Raw genomic sequence first — 17127 nt, forward strand, 5'->3', positions numbered from 1 at the left:
CAGAGTGGGGCCGGCTCGAGACTGGGTGGGAGATGATCGTACGCACGGCATTCCATCTATGTCTCAAAAGTTCAAGTTTTATTTCCATTGGCGTTTCAAATACTCATTCTTGCTATAACTGGATTTTACATTCATTTATCATCTTCGTCGTCAAATAGGTATAATCTCTATGATTCTCTTCAATTTTATTTTTCAACTTATATACTTGTTTAATTTATCATATATAGAAAAATAGTGTAGCCATTCTTTTTCACTGGTAACTATCAAAGATTATTTCTTTGGCGAACATTATTTCCACATTTTTTTTCCTCATCATCAAATTGTACAAAAATGCGACAAAACAGTTTTGAGAAATCAAATGGCACTACAATTTACTCAATGAGAAATTATCACCCTGTATCATATTACAAATATCAATAGGTTTTTCAAAGTTTTCTTCTTGACTCTTTTCCACCATCTTAAAAATAAGCATATATTGTGAATACAAAAGAATTCCAATTTTTTCTTCATTCATTTAACAGTGAGATATCGTATACGGTGATTAGATTCTTTGACATTCATGTGCTCAAAAATTTCACTAATTCGAAAAAACACTGAATTCACTGAAACATCAATTATGTTTGTTGAATAAATGGTAAAATATACAGATTCATTAGTATACTTTATAAAGTGGAGAATTTGACACTTTGTCTATTTTTTCTTTTATTTTTGAGAGAGAAATTAGTAAACTTTTTTTTCGTATTTTTTCTCCTTCTATTAACTCTACTATGAAATACGATTTACATCGTGAAATATTTAGCGAAATCTATTTTTATTATCATCATTCTCGCTAACTGTAGTGAGATATTTTACATGGGAATTCTTTTGTACATTTTCAAGCACAACAAAAAAAATTGACTTTGGCAAAAGAAAGCGAAACAGAGAAAGATAAAACAAAAAAGTCCTACCTTATCTATATAAATATTCAATACGTGTTACATGTAAGCTAATTTTTTTCTTCACTTTCGTTAATCAATACCCGTTGTTAAAATTTGGATTGTTATCATAAAATGTGCGCTTGTGAGATTCACTGCTGCTGCTGCAGAAGGAGTTGCTCCAGTTCGTCGGCCGATCGCAAGAGGAAGGCTGCACTTTCCCTGTAGCCGGTGACCAACTGGCGAACAGCGTTCATTTCCGTGGCATTCAGCTTGTGCGACAGAATTGGCGGTCTCTGTGTCTGCTTCATTGATAAATCCGTGGGAACTACAAGGAAAGAGAGTCAGAGTTGAGCAGACGCTTGTGGAGAAAAGCGATGTTTGCCAAACAAACCATTAGATTGTGTGTTGTTGTTGAAGTAGTTCGGATAGTTGTTGGTTCGGGCATTGTATTGGCTTGAATTGTTGCTATAATCTGCACGATACAAGGAATTTGTACTGATGCCATTCTCACTTTGCGTGGTGCTGAAAATGGGGAGGAAGATTGATTGTGAAATATAATCCCATAAAGTTTTATAGCAATTAGCATTTTATCGGGAATGTATTTACTTAATGGTCTTAGTTTCAGCAGCACTTGTTGCTGGGGCCGCTGTCTTCATGGATACAGAGGCCGATGGCGTGTTTATGGCATCATTTTCAGCAGCAGTTTTCATGATTGAATAGTTGGCTATTGTAGTGTCGACAGTCTACAAGACGGGAAGAATGGTGAATTGATTGGTACAGATTACTGAAAAATTTCATTCTTGGTCATTACAGTGTTCACAGTGGGCGTCACATTTTGACTGATCGGTTCAAGGCCCAAACGCATCCGTTTCGCATTCATACTTTCGTTTTCGCATGCTAATGCCAATATTTGTTCTGCTTGAACTGATGTCAAATGTGCTGGCGTCGGTCGTGACTGCACATTGAGGAGATATTAGCATAATTAGAAATTGCAGATCACAGATAAAAGAGAAATTATCGTAATTGTAGATACTAACAGTATTCTCCCAACCGTCGCGGGTCTTCTTGTTGCGGCGACAGGACTTGAGATATGTCCTTATCCTCTTGCGCGATCGCTCAGCAAACTCTGGAAACTGTCTAGTGCAGGAATCAATGATGGCTTGAATCTTCTCCTTGGGCTGCTTCGAAATGGGAATCATGCGATCCAAATTCTCATCCACAAACAGCCGAACGAACATCTGCAAAGCAATGAAAGCCGCATTGCAGAAGAAGCTTTTTGAGTGGGAGTATAAAACCTACATTGAATGCCTTGAGGCGCTCTGGATCTTGGGCGTTTGCATCTATTCTGTCCTCTGAATCATCCTCCGAGAGCTCATCGTCGTCCTTTTGGCCAGAAGAATTGGTCTCATCTTGATTCTCCACTGGACTCGATGGGTCTACACGACCGCTTGGCGACAATTGTTTACCATTCATGGCCAATGCATTTTGATACTGTGCCCAGAGCCCACCCACCATGGCTAAATCGGGTCCTTCGGTGCCATTTCGAGCTGCAAGGAGAGCAGCACACAACAGTAATAATTAAAGCATGCTCACGCGAAACTCCAACAGTGTTCTGTATGTTAGAAGCCACAAAAGAAACTTTGACCAACTGAGGAGAAACAAAGACAAATGGAGAAATTCGCAAGACAACTGAACAAATGTGAAGGAGGTGGAAAAGAAAAGGGAAACTCAACATGAACAGTACAAGTGGTAGCGATAAGTGTGATAAATAAAATTACCTGCATTGGAATTTTGATAATTCCACGCTAAAAGCATTAATTTTAGTTTATCAGCATCTTTCATAAGTCCTGAAATTGATTAATTTAAAAAACGCCAATTTAGATGTTACGTCTTCTCAACCATGTATGGGTGCCAATAACTCAATATGACCAATTAACTCAACAGTGGAACGTGATGGAAAAGAGTGATGAAAACAAGAAAATATGTTATAGAAACGAGTAATGGATGATTGAAAGTGAGAAAGAGAGAAGAAAACAAAGCCGAAAAGCAATATCTCAAGATTAGAGTCAAGTCTCACCAGAGTAGGGATCTTCAGCGTGAGCGTCTCCCGGTTCAGCAATGGAAGTTGTCGATGTTGAGGTCGACCCACCGGATGAGGTTGTTGCGATGGTTGGAGTCTCCTTGGTTGAAAGAGGATAAAAATTAATTACTACTTTTGTGTTTCTATCAAAAGTCTCATGTTGTACGAGCAAAGCTTTATTTGGTACGGTGCGAAAAGGCTCCGCACTTGTGCAACAACTCAACACTCTTCTAAGCCATAATCTAAGGTTGTGAGAGATTCAATTTTGGATTTCCACGTCTCTTCAACCCCTTTTTTCCCTTGTGCACTGCATGCACGTTTAAATGATATATTTTTTGAGTTATTGAACGCCGAGGCGAGGGAATATGTCACTGAGTGGCACACAAGTTCTTCCCTTGGCATTGGGAAAGACGGCGCACATCGCCGGGAGGCTCCGTTGCATGCGACAGTGATTATTATTTTCAATATTTCACACCCTCTATCTGAGCAGTGTGGCGTTCCTCTTTCGTCAGAGTGGGTTTTTATTTCGTATAGAGAGAGCACAGTGGTATGACCCTCTTTCGTGAGGACGGGCTCGACACAAGACTCCTCCGGCTTATGCGACTATATGGCAGTGTCGTGTATATATGTTGGGTTTGAGACAAACTGAAGGGTACACTCTTCGTATTTGGGTGTTAGGCCATCGACCACCACCCACACCCGTCACACGGTCTCGGGCGCTTGGAGAGAAGTTCGTGCACAGCTACCCAACTCAACCCACCCACACTCGTCACCCATCCGGCGCCGCCACCATCACCGGTGGTGGGCCCACTGGGCGGGTGCCGCAGGGGGTGGGCTGCCATGGGTGAAATGAAGACAAGCTGGGCGGGTGAGTGGGTGGTCGGACGGAAAAGTAGGATATCGGTGGTGTGAGAAATCCCTCGGTGTTCTCTCCGTACCGAGAGCGCTCCACACCCGCCTCGGCCCCCCGTAATGCTCTGCCTCTTGTACATAGAGGTTGGGAGTGCCGGATATAAATTTATATATATAGGAGGAGGCTCTCAGTTGGGTAACCCGTATTTTTGTACACAAAATTTATATACCCCCCGCTATATATCTTGGCTGTATAAAAATGATGCGTACATGTGGGACGGAGAATAGGAGAAAAAAAACATATAATAAAAGGAAAGAAATCAATTTTTTCTTCCCTCTATACACCCGGAGATATTAAAAAAAAGAGTGCAATTACTTAAGATCCAGGGGAGTGTGTCAGTGGCTGCAGTGGAAGGGAAAGCCATCCGCATCAGTTACAGCCTAATACGAAAATTTGAATGGAAACCGCGACAAAGTATGGGACTCAGATAATGCTCGGTGTCTCACTGGTGGGTGGTGGCGGTGAGAAATGTATCGGGGGTTCTTGAGATTCTCCTTTTGAGAAACTATAAACACACCATATGAGATGGGTGTATAGTAACCACTTTATGTTATTTGCTACTCCATTGTACCCTCAGTCCCCAGATCCCGCACTCCTAAATGATATTGAGTCGTTGCGAAGGTTCCAAGGACCTTTTCATAGGGTGAGGCAGTGTATAAATGATTTCATGAATTTGTGAATCCATGAAAATTACACTCTGCTCTAGTCATTCCATGGTTAGAGTTGGAAAAATTCGAGACCGACCTCGGTTTAGTCTGGATAACTACAGAACTTCTGGCCCTATCCAATATATATACAGATGTGTTGAATGTATGCGTGGGTGGAGTGAATCCAAACTACCCACAAATCTTCCTCCACATCCCCTCAGTCCGCACCCCAGCGCGCCCATCGTCATCCCGAAAATGGGGTTTCTACTAATAATGTTCCGTTTCGTCGTCGCTTAGAGAGAATGCGTTTACTAAATGTGTGGTTATACTGTGTAATACACAGTGCCTGTATATATGATGGAAGAGGAACAGATAGTGGTGAAAAGGGTGTTGGGTGAGCGGGACTATCCCACTCGCCACCCTCTCCAGCTATGCTGAGCCCGAGTGGCGTGAGTTTTCCAACTATAACACTATACGTAGAGTCAAAGAGGGGCTGGGGTTCAGTGTAGGTGGATTGGGTTTGTTCTATTTTGCGCCATGAGCACTATGAATTCACCGTTGGCGGGGGTGTCCGGGCACGGGGTTAAGGGTGGGCTACAAAAAGGTGCGGAGGTGAATTTATTCTCAAAATACTGTATGTTATATGGGTAGAAAAAAGTCTGTTCATTTTAAGGGAAAAATATCCACAGAGCGCTTCACTTTAATATTTTCGAGAAGAAAGGGTGGAAAAATAACTGAAATTATTCAAATATCACCACCTGATTGTGATTGGAATATGCAACAGCAAGACAATGTAATGTACCTTGTGAAGCAATACAGCGGCTTTACGTTTTGCTGCCATCCTCCGCAGAAACACTCACAGAAAACCCTTCTTAATCACTTGTGGAAAAGCCACAGACAAGCTGGTGAATTGACAAACTGAATTGCCCAATTGGTCAAACACTTGTACTGACACTCGAGAGCACTTCCACTTGTGATGTTACTTGTTCGGAGATCAGCTTTTGACTGACCAAATAGGAACGTGTGCTTGGCGTTTATACCCCCAAAAAGCAGAGCATAAGCACATACCGAGCGAAGAAAACCGGCATAGTCTCTGCCATGGGAGAGAGACAAATAACTTCCAACGCCTCGTAGCACGAAAAGAGGGCGCCACGGGGTGGGTGGTAGGAAGTGGTGGGTGGATCTTATCAAAAAGGGAGGAAAAACACCCCGAAGGAGAGGGACGACGTGAAGGGAGCCGGTGATTTTTCTTGTCTTTTTTCCTCTTTTTTGCTGCCTTCTCTCTGCAACGCTTCTCGCCCCCGACCACCCCCAGACCCCGCCACCCCTCCGGCCCACCCACCGCGTTCGTTCAGAGAGAGGCACTTTGGGGAAAATATTCTCTCGCTGGAGTGTAGTATACACCCCCATAAAGGGTGTTAGGGCCTTGGTCCATGTCGTTTTCTGTGCGCTCGACGCCCCGAGGGTGTGAGGTCGTTTTTAGGCACCCCACCAAGTCTTACGCTGTGCACCCGACCCTCGGCGGGTGAGCCGCACACAAGTATATAATATGCTGTGTATAGTTCCTTCTCTGGTAACCGCGTGATATAATGTGTGCTATATAGGGTGGGAATAAAAATTTTCCTCTATTTTTTCACACACACCCTCATAATTGTAGCGTGGCTGAATGCAAAAGTGGGGAGACTTTAGTGAAATCGCTCCACTTGATCCTCATTTCGACCACCCACTGTCTCCCTCTCTCCGGGGAAATTAATACCACATATACGTATTCTTTCTGAGGTTTTGCCATAACATGGCATTTCGTAAGAATCATATTGGAAGCCTGTATGGGTGTTGGTGGGTAAAATGAAACTCGTTTGTGAGGAATTCTTACATCCCCTTCGTGTCAAAGGAGGGGCCCTTACGAGGGGTGCACATAAATCTATTGAGGATATGGTATCCTACATCATCTATCTATGCTCGTGGCTATACATACTCAGATCCCTCAGTCTCCAAAGGCATGAGACATTCTCAAACTTTATCAATTTTGCGAGGAAAGAACGACTTGGGATTCTTGTGAATTTTATACAAAGTGTAACTTTTGCTGGTTTTATAGTTGCTCTCTACTAGTAACAAGAATTGCATTAAACATGCTTGCACATCCTTCATGTGTATACATATATATATATACATATACAGTTAAAGTAACCTCGGAAAGAAGTGTGTGGTGAGCACTGTTCACTATCTTCAATGAAGATATAAAATTGGTCGCGAAGTCGAAGGGACTTTTCTAACTATGTAGCTGCCACATATTGTAATATGAGCATTTTCTTTGTTCTCTCGGCTACGGAGTCGATGGTCATAGAGGACAAACCACAATTGGAATCGATCATTATTATTGGAATGTTTTAATATAATGTCTAAAATGTTTGTTAATTTTATTGCTGGGTTGGAGACATTCTTGTGAGATTGAAATAATCCCAGGAATTGCGCGAAAGTTTGAGAATCTGCGAAATGTCCATTCCCTCCCTCGGAATGAAATGCTGTTAGACTCCGAAAAAAAGAAGGCCCACCCGTTCATATTACCCCCGGTGATGATACGAAAGAGGCAAGACGGAGGTGGGTGGGTGCGTTACCCTCATTTCTTGCCCGTTTTCCACCCTTTTCTGTTTTTCATCCATCACCACCGGGCGGACCAAGGAGAGCGGCTTTGTACTTTGTGGTGTTGGGATGCCTGAGTCTATGTCTATAGACCGAACTCTGGCTTGTATACTATCATCGAATATAAGTTATACCCCTCTTGCGAGAGACACAGCGAATACCCGCCCGCCTGCCGTTCTTGCTTTTGATGCCTCCAGTAAAGTAACAAAGCACACCCCCTGTGCTCTCCTCAAAACGCTCCCCCTCGAGCCCCGCAACACCCCGACACATTTAGACATCTCAGCTCTCAGATCGATGCTAACCCACCCCTGGCCTCAGCCCGGGTACGCCATCCTGCCGAGCATATTCCACAGACTTTTTCTGCTCGTCTTTTTCGATCATGAAAATGTCAGTTCCCATAGGTGCTGATAGGTTATCTGGAAAGCCAGTGGCAGTGTAATCCTCAATGCTGATTCAGTTGAACCCCGTTGCCTTTGACACACACTCTGTCGTAGCGAAAAAGCGCGGGAAACGTCTTCGACTGTGCTGAATTTGATTAAACCGGAAAACAATTTCATCTTAGCGAAGCACTTGAGTGCTCAAGTGCTTACATATCACTGTTTTCTATACATAGCGATGAAATGGAACATGCAACAGGTTCTTAAGAGGTGAGGGATAAATGCGAAAAAGATAAATCAGTTTTATTCAAATGTGCTCCTCAATGGAGTGTGTTAAAATGCTTAGTTAAGGATTTGTGTGCTATATTGAGAGCCCATGTACGCCGAGAGTGAGGAAATTTCACGCTGCTTATCCCACTATATCGATGGGGTGAGGGTGGAAATGTTGTGCCATGTACAAATTAATCATAACATCTCCGTCGTTTGGATGCCACATCACCCTGGATGCGACAGAGGAGAAATATATTTTTTCTCAATAATTTTTCTATTTCGTCTTCCAAGATGGCTGGCGAATTTATCGTTTTTGGGGGGTTGTAAGAAGGATGATTCCACTCTCTTCTGCGCTCCTCTGTTTCATTCGTCCCTGGGCGGCGCGGGGGTGTGGGTTTCGGGGAGGGTGTGTGTGGGGTTGGTTTTCGGAGTCGACTTTGACTGTGGGTTTCCGCCCTTGCAATGTCTCAGCGTTATTTACTGGTGTGTGGATGGATCAAAAATAACTATATGATACACACATACAATATTTCTTCCCCATACAAATATCAAGCCCCGCTCTATATATCCATATCCGAGACTACCCAATTCACCCACACTGCGCTCAAGGGTGTGCGGGGGCCGCTCTGGGGGCCACGACTCGAGGGCAGGGGTGGCTGGGCTGAGGAGGAATGAAGGAGCGGCATTTCCAGACGAGTACCCAGAACTTGGTCGATATATCGGCGTCTCTTGTGCTTGATGTTGAGTTGCAAGGGAAAATATTCTGATGATGGTAAACTTCTCCATACTCTGCGGAGGTAATCTACTTGCTCACCCCACTCGATATTCCCTGCTCGCTCGCCCACACCCGTGCCCCGGCTGCTTCACTTCCCTCCGCAGCGTCTGCTCCGCTATGCCGCTTCCCAGCACCAACATGTACATATACATCCATCCTCCGCCACAGTATAAAGATACATCGCCAGTTCGCAGCATATTAAACATCCCTCTCGCCCTCTCCATAACTCATCCCGGCCTTTTTGCATTTTCGGAAGAAAATTCACCCGACGCTGTGTTGGCGTCAAGCGCAACCTTCTCAAGTAACCCAAAAAGGGTGCTTCGCCGGATCGTCTTTGACGCTCACGTTCAGGGATCGCCATGGTATTTATTCCGCAATATCTAAATGTTAGGCTTAAATTTTCACCCAAGAAGTGAATGTTTCATGAAAATTATTTGACCTCTTTTCGCTGAGGATTTATGCAAAGAAATCTTCTACCCTTTCCAGGTAGACTAACAACAAGAAAGTCTACAGAGAGTTTAACAAACTTCACATGAATTTTCATTCTATGTCAAATGATATATCATAGATCCCTTAGATTAAAAATGTAATAATTTCATTTCTTGAAAGGTTTCATGAAAATTTGAGAGCCCTGTGATATCTAGAGTCATATCAAAGTCACTCTGAAGCAGCCGGAGTATCATTTATATCTGGAACTTCAGTACACTGATAACCAGAATGAATGGTGGGTATAATTACTCAGAAATTTCAATTACAATCCAAGTCACTTAACCCATATGTCTGGAGAGGCTCTTCCCTTCATTACCGTAATGATAGGTGCTTTTTTCGGGAGGTCGGAAGCAGAGTTTGTTTTTTCTGGCTCCTCGTGAAATTCATAATCTTGACGGTGGCGAAAAATGAATTTTCTGTAGCACTTGGAGGTATCCCCTCAGTTCGAGTACATCCTCTCATTTTAGTGATGGTGCACCCATCCAAAGACTCTATCCGACATTCAGTATAGCAGCACAGCGATAGGTATAGGAGCGACGCTGCTCAGAAGCGAAACGGGAATTGTGTGTGGGTGGGTTTGGTGAAATTAAGATGAAGAGTGTGAGTTGGCAAGGGAAAGGGGGTGGCAGATATAGGGCCAGAAATACCACCGTCACCCAGTGTGAGATGAAGATGGGTTTGGGTTTGGGTGCTATACGGAGAAATTGTTGGCTATGTGTATACACAGCGCTTCCTTTTGGATCTACCCGCCCGCTTCCCTCGCCCCTTCCCGCCATCTTCATATTTTCCCATCCCCCATCTAATTGTTCCATTCCATCTATCTATCCGTCCCCATGATGGCGCTGTATTTTCGCCTCCACCCACACGCCACCGAAGAGAACACTGGCAGAGCGGAGAACATAGATGAGAAAGAGGGATCCAACTCGGGAGGGTGTGAGGTGAGGTTTCAGTGCCTGTCCCTATATACGATATAAGAGCTTCCACACAAGTCTCCCACTTCTCGGGCTAAACTCAAACTCCTCGCCGCCACCCCCACACGTCGTCCCTACTTTTGCCACCGCCACCCACCTCGCCCACCCTTCGTACCCATAACAAAATTCTATACTGTCTTCACAACGTGGCAGAGACTCGCCCTCAGCGTTTCGGTAGGAACATTTTTAGCAGGGTGATATCGCGTTCCTGCTTGACTTTTCCACAGCTTACTTTTAACAGACTTCTCTGCTGTAATGTAATAAATTTGTCGGATATTGATAGTAGGAGTGTTATTTAATTACAAGATTGATTGGAAAAATGTATTAAATTTTCTTCGCTCCGCCCATTTTAAGGCTCCGCCCAGAACAAAGTGTTGCGTCAATGCTAAATTCCATCAATTCCTGAGTGAGCATAACAAGTGATACTTCCACTTTACAGGTTTAATTTTACAAAGTGTCTGGATATTTTCACAGTCGATGGTTTTGCAATTTTTATTGCAGTCATTGCAAACACCCTGTGGTGGATGTATCTCAAAAAGGAGAACATGACGAAGAAGAAGAAGCGAAAGGCCTGAGAGGTGGAGTACCGAGTTGCCAGGAACCCCGCATAAAGTATACAACTTGTAGTACAGATATAGTGGGACTGAAGGGAATTCGGTGTGGGTGATAGTGAGAGTTGGTGGCGGAAAAGGAGCGGTTCTCGGGAGAAGAAATATCAAGGAATTGTATAAGGTTGCCACTGTGGGATTGTGCAGAGGTGATGGTATATCAAAATTATATGTGGCACAAGAGACAGAGAAGCTGCAGGAATCTTCATCTCTCCTGTTTTCAGTTTTAATTCCATCCACCATGGCACCAATAATGGCACAATTTATCTGACTCCCAGGGTTGACGTCAAAGGTGGAGTGGTGGACGATAAAAATTATTTGGGAGTGATATCTTCATGTGAGATTTGCTGTATGGGGAATGAATCATAAAAAGTTTCCTTGTGCCGAAGACCCACCCTTGGTGGGCCATCAAAATTATTTGTGTGAATGTGTGGCTCTGTGCAAAAGGGATAAAAGTGTTTTGGGGTGCTCAAGCCTGGGCTGAAGCACAGACCCTCGTCAATCGGACAGTTCCTTTTACCCCACACCCGCACGGCCACGTTTTCCGAGCTACTAAACTATACTCGGTCTGGGGTGGCTATAGCGGCCGGGTGTGCTAGAATGGGTGGAATCACAAGTGGGGTGTGTGGGTGGGGAAGCACATCAGGGGAGGGCGAAATGGGAAAAGGGCGAGGGACGAGGTACATTGAATAGGAGTCGCTCCTTGTGTAGGACCGAGAGGCAGCCCCTCACAAGACATCCCAGCAGGGACCGTGGGGTGGGATGACATTTTCAGAGAAGCAGACACATATAGCCCAGAAACAAATACTTCTATCTATCCTGGGTCCAGAACCCCCGACCCCAGACCGACAAACTTCACCATCTTTATGGCAAAAGTCTCGGGGAAAATGATACTTTTCTCTTTCTGGAAAATCACACAAATGCAAAACCCAACCGATTGTCTCACTTCTCAATCATTCACCGCTCCAATCCTTCTGCAACCCGTTCTTCGCTTACAGTCACATGATAGCGAAAATATCTAAGCGCCACATGATGATATGATTTACTTCGCATGTCCGAATGCTGCTATATGTATACACAAGTGAATTGTATTCAAATTATATCCTATGTAGATGTAGAGTATGTACACAAGAATGCAACAGGTGTGAAGATATATTTTATGAATCTGCCACATCTTCACTCTATTCGCCTAAACACTGCCTCTCAGCTCGATAATAAAATGCTACTGACGATTATTTAAATATTCATCAATGTTGTGATTATTTAATTGCCAAACCGCAAATTCTGCCTGAATATGTAGTTAAATGCTGTCTGAAAAGTGGCTCGAGAGTCGGTAATTACGCCACTACTATATTCAAAAGGGCGATTCATTGCAAATAGGGTGCGTCTCACTAGAGATTCTTTCAAGGCGAAGCCTGACCTTCGTTCCGTCCAAAAGTGAATATGTGCTCGGCGGGAGGAGAACACCCACTCAGACATACAAAAAAGATCACCCCTTTTCCATGTGCCTTTATGATGAAGGGTGATGAACACGAGATGAATGCCTCTTTTGCAAGGCATCTTTTTGATAGGATAACGACTCAATTTTGTCTGAAATAATATCACCTTTCTCATAGCAAATCTCTGCATAACTCGAACTTCATACACATTCATTCTTTGGGACGTCATTTAGGAGGGACTTTTCAATCCCAATTTCACTATATGTCCATTCCGGAAGCCAAAAAAGTTCAGACTGTTATATTGATAAGGGAATCTACATATATCGATTTGTTGCTCTCTAGCACAGTTATAAGTTATTTATGCACATGAGAATTTAAGAGCACTTTGAGCCACGGATTTGTAAATCCAAGATAAATTTAATTTTTTTGGTACTTATCTAATTAATATGGAATAATAAAATTCATAGCTAAAAAATTCATGAATACAAAATCTTTGAATTATCTTGAATATTATTTTGAAAGTCTTCCTAGTCACAAACAATAGTGAGTTTTGCCATTTGAGCCAATTTACCACAATAGAAACACGTTTAAATCAATGCAGCGTTACTTTTACATCATGTATAATTAAAATTAAAGGACTCGTATAATCAAGAAAATAATTATAAAGTTCTGTGCTACAGTCCAAATGAAAACACTCGTACTCACCAAGTCATCAATCCTGAGAGCGTCTTCGTCGCTGAGGCCCATGCTCCTAGTTAGCTTCAAGTAGGTGGACGTGATGGGATCATTTGATCGCAAAGTTGACATGACATTGGCCGTGGAAATCCTCGAAGGTCGGACAAAGTTTGCCGAATCCAGCAATTTATCATCCTCGCTCTTCGCCCTGGTTTGGCTATAGTTATTGTATCGCTTCTTCGGTGGTGTGGTTTTGCACGAAATCGCCATCGCGCTGGTGCTCCTCTCATTAGTGGGAAGTGTCGGTGGGTTTATCACAATGCTGGGCGGCTTCGCTGGAAAATTGTCGGTGAGCTCTGTTCGGGCCGCTGTTGCATCCGAGGGGGTTTTCGGTCGGTTGGAGCCGTCGTAGAACGCTTTCAGTAGATGATAGTATTCATACAGTTGACTGCTGTTGATGCCGAAGCCTTCGATGCCGGCCAAGCCATTGGCGGGAATTGCCAGTGGAGTGCCTTTGTCCGGAACCGTGTGGTTTTTCTCCTGTTGATCCGCTTTTCTGTACTCCACCGAAATCCTCTCCTCCCAATCGATAGGCTGTTGAACTGCACTTGACGAAACGCTTGATTTCTGCTCTGCATCCATTTCACTTTCAGCCACATCGCGATTCTCTCGCATCTCTGGTTGATTGTTAATTAATAATCGATTGCCGGACGAATTTGTCGCTGATTGGAGTGGACTATCACATTCGCTGGGACTCTCGGCATCGTCCAGGCGGAGTGGAGAGTAGGGGGTTGGCAGCTTTTTGCACACAACACACCCAGAGAGGAACTTTGTGACGGCCTCGCGAGGCAGAAATGCATACGATTCCGTGATCTGGGCGGAAAGAGTATTGGTAAATTGGTTTATTCACAACAGAGAGAATAAAACATTCGCCACTCACAGTTCTGTAGGTCCTCTTCTGGCCAGCATGTCGACCAGAGCGACCGCCCAGGCCAACGTGGACGCCAAAGATGATGTCGAAGAACAACTCCACAATGGCAACACGGCGATAAAGCTGCGGATTTTCCTACAAAGTCAGCAAAATAATTGCAATTAGTGTTGACTTACAATATTTGAATGAAAAGAAATTCTTAATGATTGCGTCTTATATCATCTATTTGCATAATGATTTCTTAAAAAAAGCTTTCGTAAGTAATTGAGCACAACTATTTTTCGTAGTGCTGCAAATTGCATAAATCTTGGCGTTCTTGGCAACATATATAGATAAATCATCCCTTAACTTCCCTATTCGACTCGAATTAGTCGTCATGTGCTGTTTGATGACGAAATTTGTTAAATTAGCAGGAATGACACCACGAAAATGTGTATCCAATTAAGTGTATTTTTAATAATTATTTCTAATTGAATTTCCAACTGTGCCTCCGTTCGCCGAGGCACCCTAATTTCACCCTCTGCGGCCCTCCACCAAGGGGCATGCAAGTGTATCCCTCTCGAAACGCTCCCACTTTTAATGGATTTGATTGTGAATTGTGCTGCGATGGTGTGTGTGCGAGTGTGGGACGTTTGGCGTCACGAGGAATCACTCGGAATTTAATTCTCTCTCCTCTCCTCTCTCTCTCACTCTCTCTGTTGGATATAGAAAATGAAATTACGCCACACTCCGCAGTCCCACTGCTGGTCTTTGATATATTCCCGAAAATGGATTTTTATATGAAGAAACTTTCGGTCCGGGCATTGGGTGGAAAATTTTCGGGAGCCGCTGCGGATTCAGTGGCCGTTGGCGGGGAGGGAATCGTATTGGAATTAAAGTTTAATCCAGCCCTGATGGTATTTTTGCTACATAGCCCAGAAGAGGAATAAAGTTGATATGAAGGGGACCGATTGTCTGTGTATGTTTCGGCTGAACAGGAGAGTACATGGTTCGCTCCGGATCCGTCCATTTACCGCCAGGGCTCTTTAAAAGCAGCACACAAATGCCAGGTTTTCGGGACGGTCCACCGTTCGGCTCTGTGTTGGTGAGGTTGTGAAAAGAGGGAAAATCGCATGGGGTTCGTCATCCCGGGAAATGTTGGTCACAATTATCACACATTTGGCAGCTGAAATTGCCAATCAAAATCATCTTCATTGACACTCGAATGGAGCGTGATTAACGCGTGGATAAATTATCTAAACTACCAAATCGCGTTGAAGGGCAATTTTCACCGTGACACCGAGTTTCCCTGATGACTCGCCCGTGAGGAAGTCGGCAATGGGACAGCACAAGGAGGCGGCCGGTGGTGTGGGGAAAACTTTTTTGATGAAGGGCCCAAGGAGCGGAGGAAAGATTAAATTGGAAATAGAGGCTGGGATGTGTTGAGAGAAATGTTTTTCATATCATAGGCACGGCATTTGAAAATTAATGTGGCGAACCTTTGTGAAATTTGGGACGTAGAGCAGGCAGTGCCTGTTCGGCATCTCCACCAGGTCCTTATTCAAGTTGAGATCGCCTTTGAAGTCAACGGGGCGCTCAGTTGTGAAACCTAAAATCGATTAGACATCATCGTGATTTTCCTCACGCGGGTCAGGATGGAACTTTTCCCATAATTACCTTTCGCCTTTACCCAAAACCTAAATTTGGAGCTGTCCGGATTGTTGGTCTCCTGACCACTGAGGGCCTTTATTATCCTCGCCTGCTTGCGCAGTGTGATTGTCTTTGTCTTCGCCAGATCGCCGTACGTCTTGAGGACCCAGGGCTGATAGGCCTGTGGGGAAATTTGATTTTTCCATTAATCCCTCAATATTCATCACTCCTCTTGACCTAGATAGGCTTTAATATTCGCATTTTATCACCTCGACCATCTTCTCTCTGTGCGTGTCGTATTTAATTTTTTTGCCAGCAGAACACACTTCGCTGCAGTTGTTATTGGCCTCGTGCTCCCCACACTCCTCGTGACGCCTCTTCAGCTCCGTACGGCTCTCCGCGGCTCCTTGGGGCTCCCCCTCGGCGTCCTGACACTCTTTGGCACCCTTGAGACTTGTTGATTTGTCCGTTGGCACCATTTCCGCCAGCTTCTCGCCACTCTCGGGCCAATCTCGCGGCTCGGCGTCGTACAGGAGGGCGGAGAGTGGGGCTGGAGAGTCGAGACTCCTCAGGCGCTTGGTCATCATGGTGAGAAAAATGTCACCAGCCACTGTGCATCGCCCGCGGACCAGGTAGAGCACTCGCGTGTCAACTCTTCACCGCAATTGTCAGCCAGCAACTGAATTGGATGTGATTGTAAATTTGGCGAAAAAGTCCACGCAACGGGGCCGGAAAGAAAGGGAAGGGCGGTGAAATGCATCAGGGAACATACATAGACAGAGAGACTGTGGAATATGCGCATGGGGAAGGTCTCTGGCGTTCCCCCTCGGTCGCCTGAATCACCCTCCTGGTGTGTTTACACACAGCACAGCCACTTCCAAGGCGAGTTCCTCCCTACCCACGGACCGAAGGAGCGTATGAGAGGACGCTCAGCGTGACAAGACACGTGGTTCTCTGCCTTGCCTTAAAGGGCAACTCTCCATCCGACATCCTGGCAATTCATTCACTTCTCCCGCCGTACGCATGTGTGTGTGTGCCAATGGGACTCTTTAAGAGGATGCGAAAATAGGGGCAGTGGATTGGCAATGATGCCACAGAACGTGTGTAATTGGTGGTCTCTCCGCATGAAATTGGGTGAATCTCTGCCATGCAGAGCACAAATCCCCAGGCGGCGCCAATTAAAAGCACATTTTCAACTCACATTATCACTTTCAATTTGCACACCATTCTTCGCATCAACGCCAACACCTTTTCCCGCCCTGACTTTGCCTTCAAGTCGGAGGAAAATGTCTGTTGAACGGCAGCAAATGTTGCTGGACCAGTTTTAAAAGGACATGCTGTGGTCCAGAGTCTCCGGCCACCCAAGATTTTGTCCCCGACGCAGAGGTCATCGGGGCGTTTAAAGAGTTTTCTGGCCCTTCGGCATTTCATGCAGATCTCGTCTCACGGGATTTGAAGGCCATTGAACTAGGAAAAAAATCAGATTCCTGAATACCGAAAAATGTTGTTCTAATGCTTATTTTTTATTTCGAGCCTTTAATATCTGATTTTTTTAAACTTTATTTTACCACCAACACTTATTAGCGGAATTGAAGATTTTTACAAGGACTGCGAGAATAAAACCAAAGGATATAATCAGTAATTTGTCCGTAAAGTCAAAGTAATTGAATATCTGAATATTATTTAGCCGATTTTCTTCCGCCAATGCATATATTTCTTGCCTTGGCAACCAGTTGATTGGGTTGATTTATGCCAGTCGAATCACC

General features: G+C 44.4%; 2 protein-coding genes across 2 annotated transcripts in view; one reads left to right on the forward strand and one right to left on the reverse strand.

Moving 5' to 3' along the window:
* LOC132261491 (uncharacterized) overlaps window positions 1-17127 on the forward strand; it is a 126325-nt gene that overhangs the window by 25812 nt on the left and 83386 nt on the right. The gene's annotated exons all lie outside the window — the stretch shown is intronic.
* Window positions 63-16036, reverse strand: LOC132262473 (nucleolar protein 4). The gene is made up of 13 exons (XM_059761748.1): window positions 15631-16036; window positions 15389-15542; window positions 15211-15320; window positions 13742-13867; window positions 12832-13674; window positions 2995-3097; window positions 2696-2764; window positions 2217-2464; window positions 1955-2155; window positions 1729-1872; window positions 1524-1660; window positions 1309-1439; window positions 63-1242 (listed from the first exon to the last, which is right to left on the reverse strand). Exons 1-13 carry the CDS (start codon window positions 15943-15945, stop codon window positions 1067-1069), a joined length of 2757 nt encoding a protein of 918 aa, XP_059617731.1. The 5' UTR covers window positions 15946-16036; the 3' UTR covers window positions 63-1066.

This window comes from Phlebotomus argentipes, unplaced genomic scaffold (assembly GCF_947086385.1).
Source record: "Phlebotomus argentipes unplaced genomic scaffold, Phlebotomus argentipes genome assembly contig_15, whole genome shotgun sequence".
In the NCBI taxonomy this organism is placed as follows: domain Eukaryota; kingdom Metazoa; phylum Arthropoda; class Insecta; order Diptera; family Psychodidae; genus Phlebotomus; species Phlebotomus argentipes.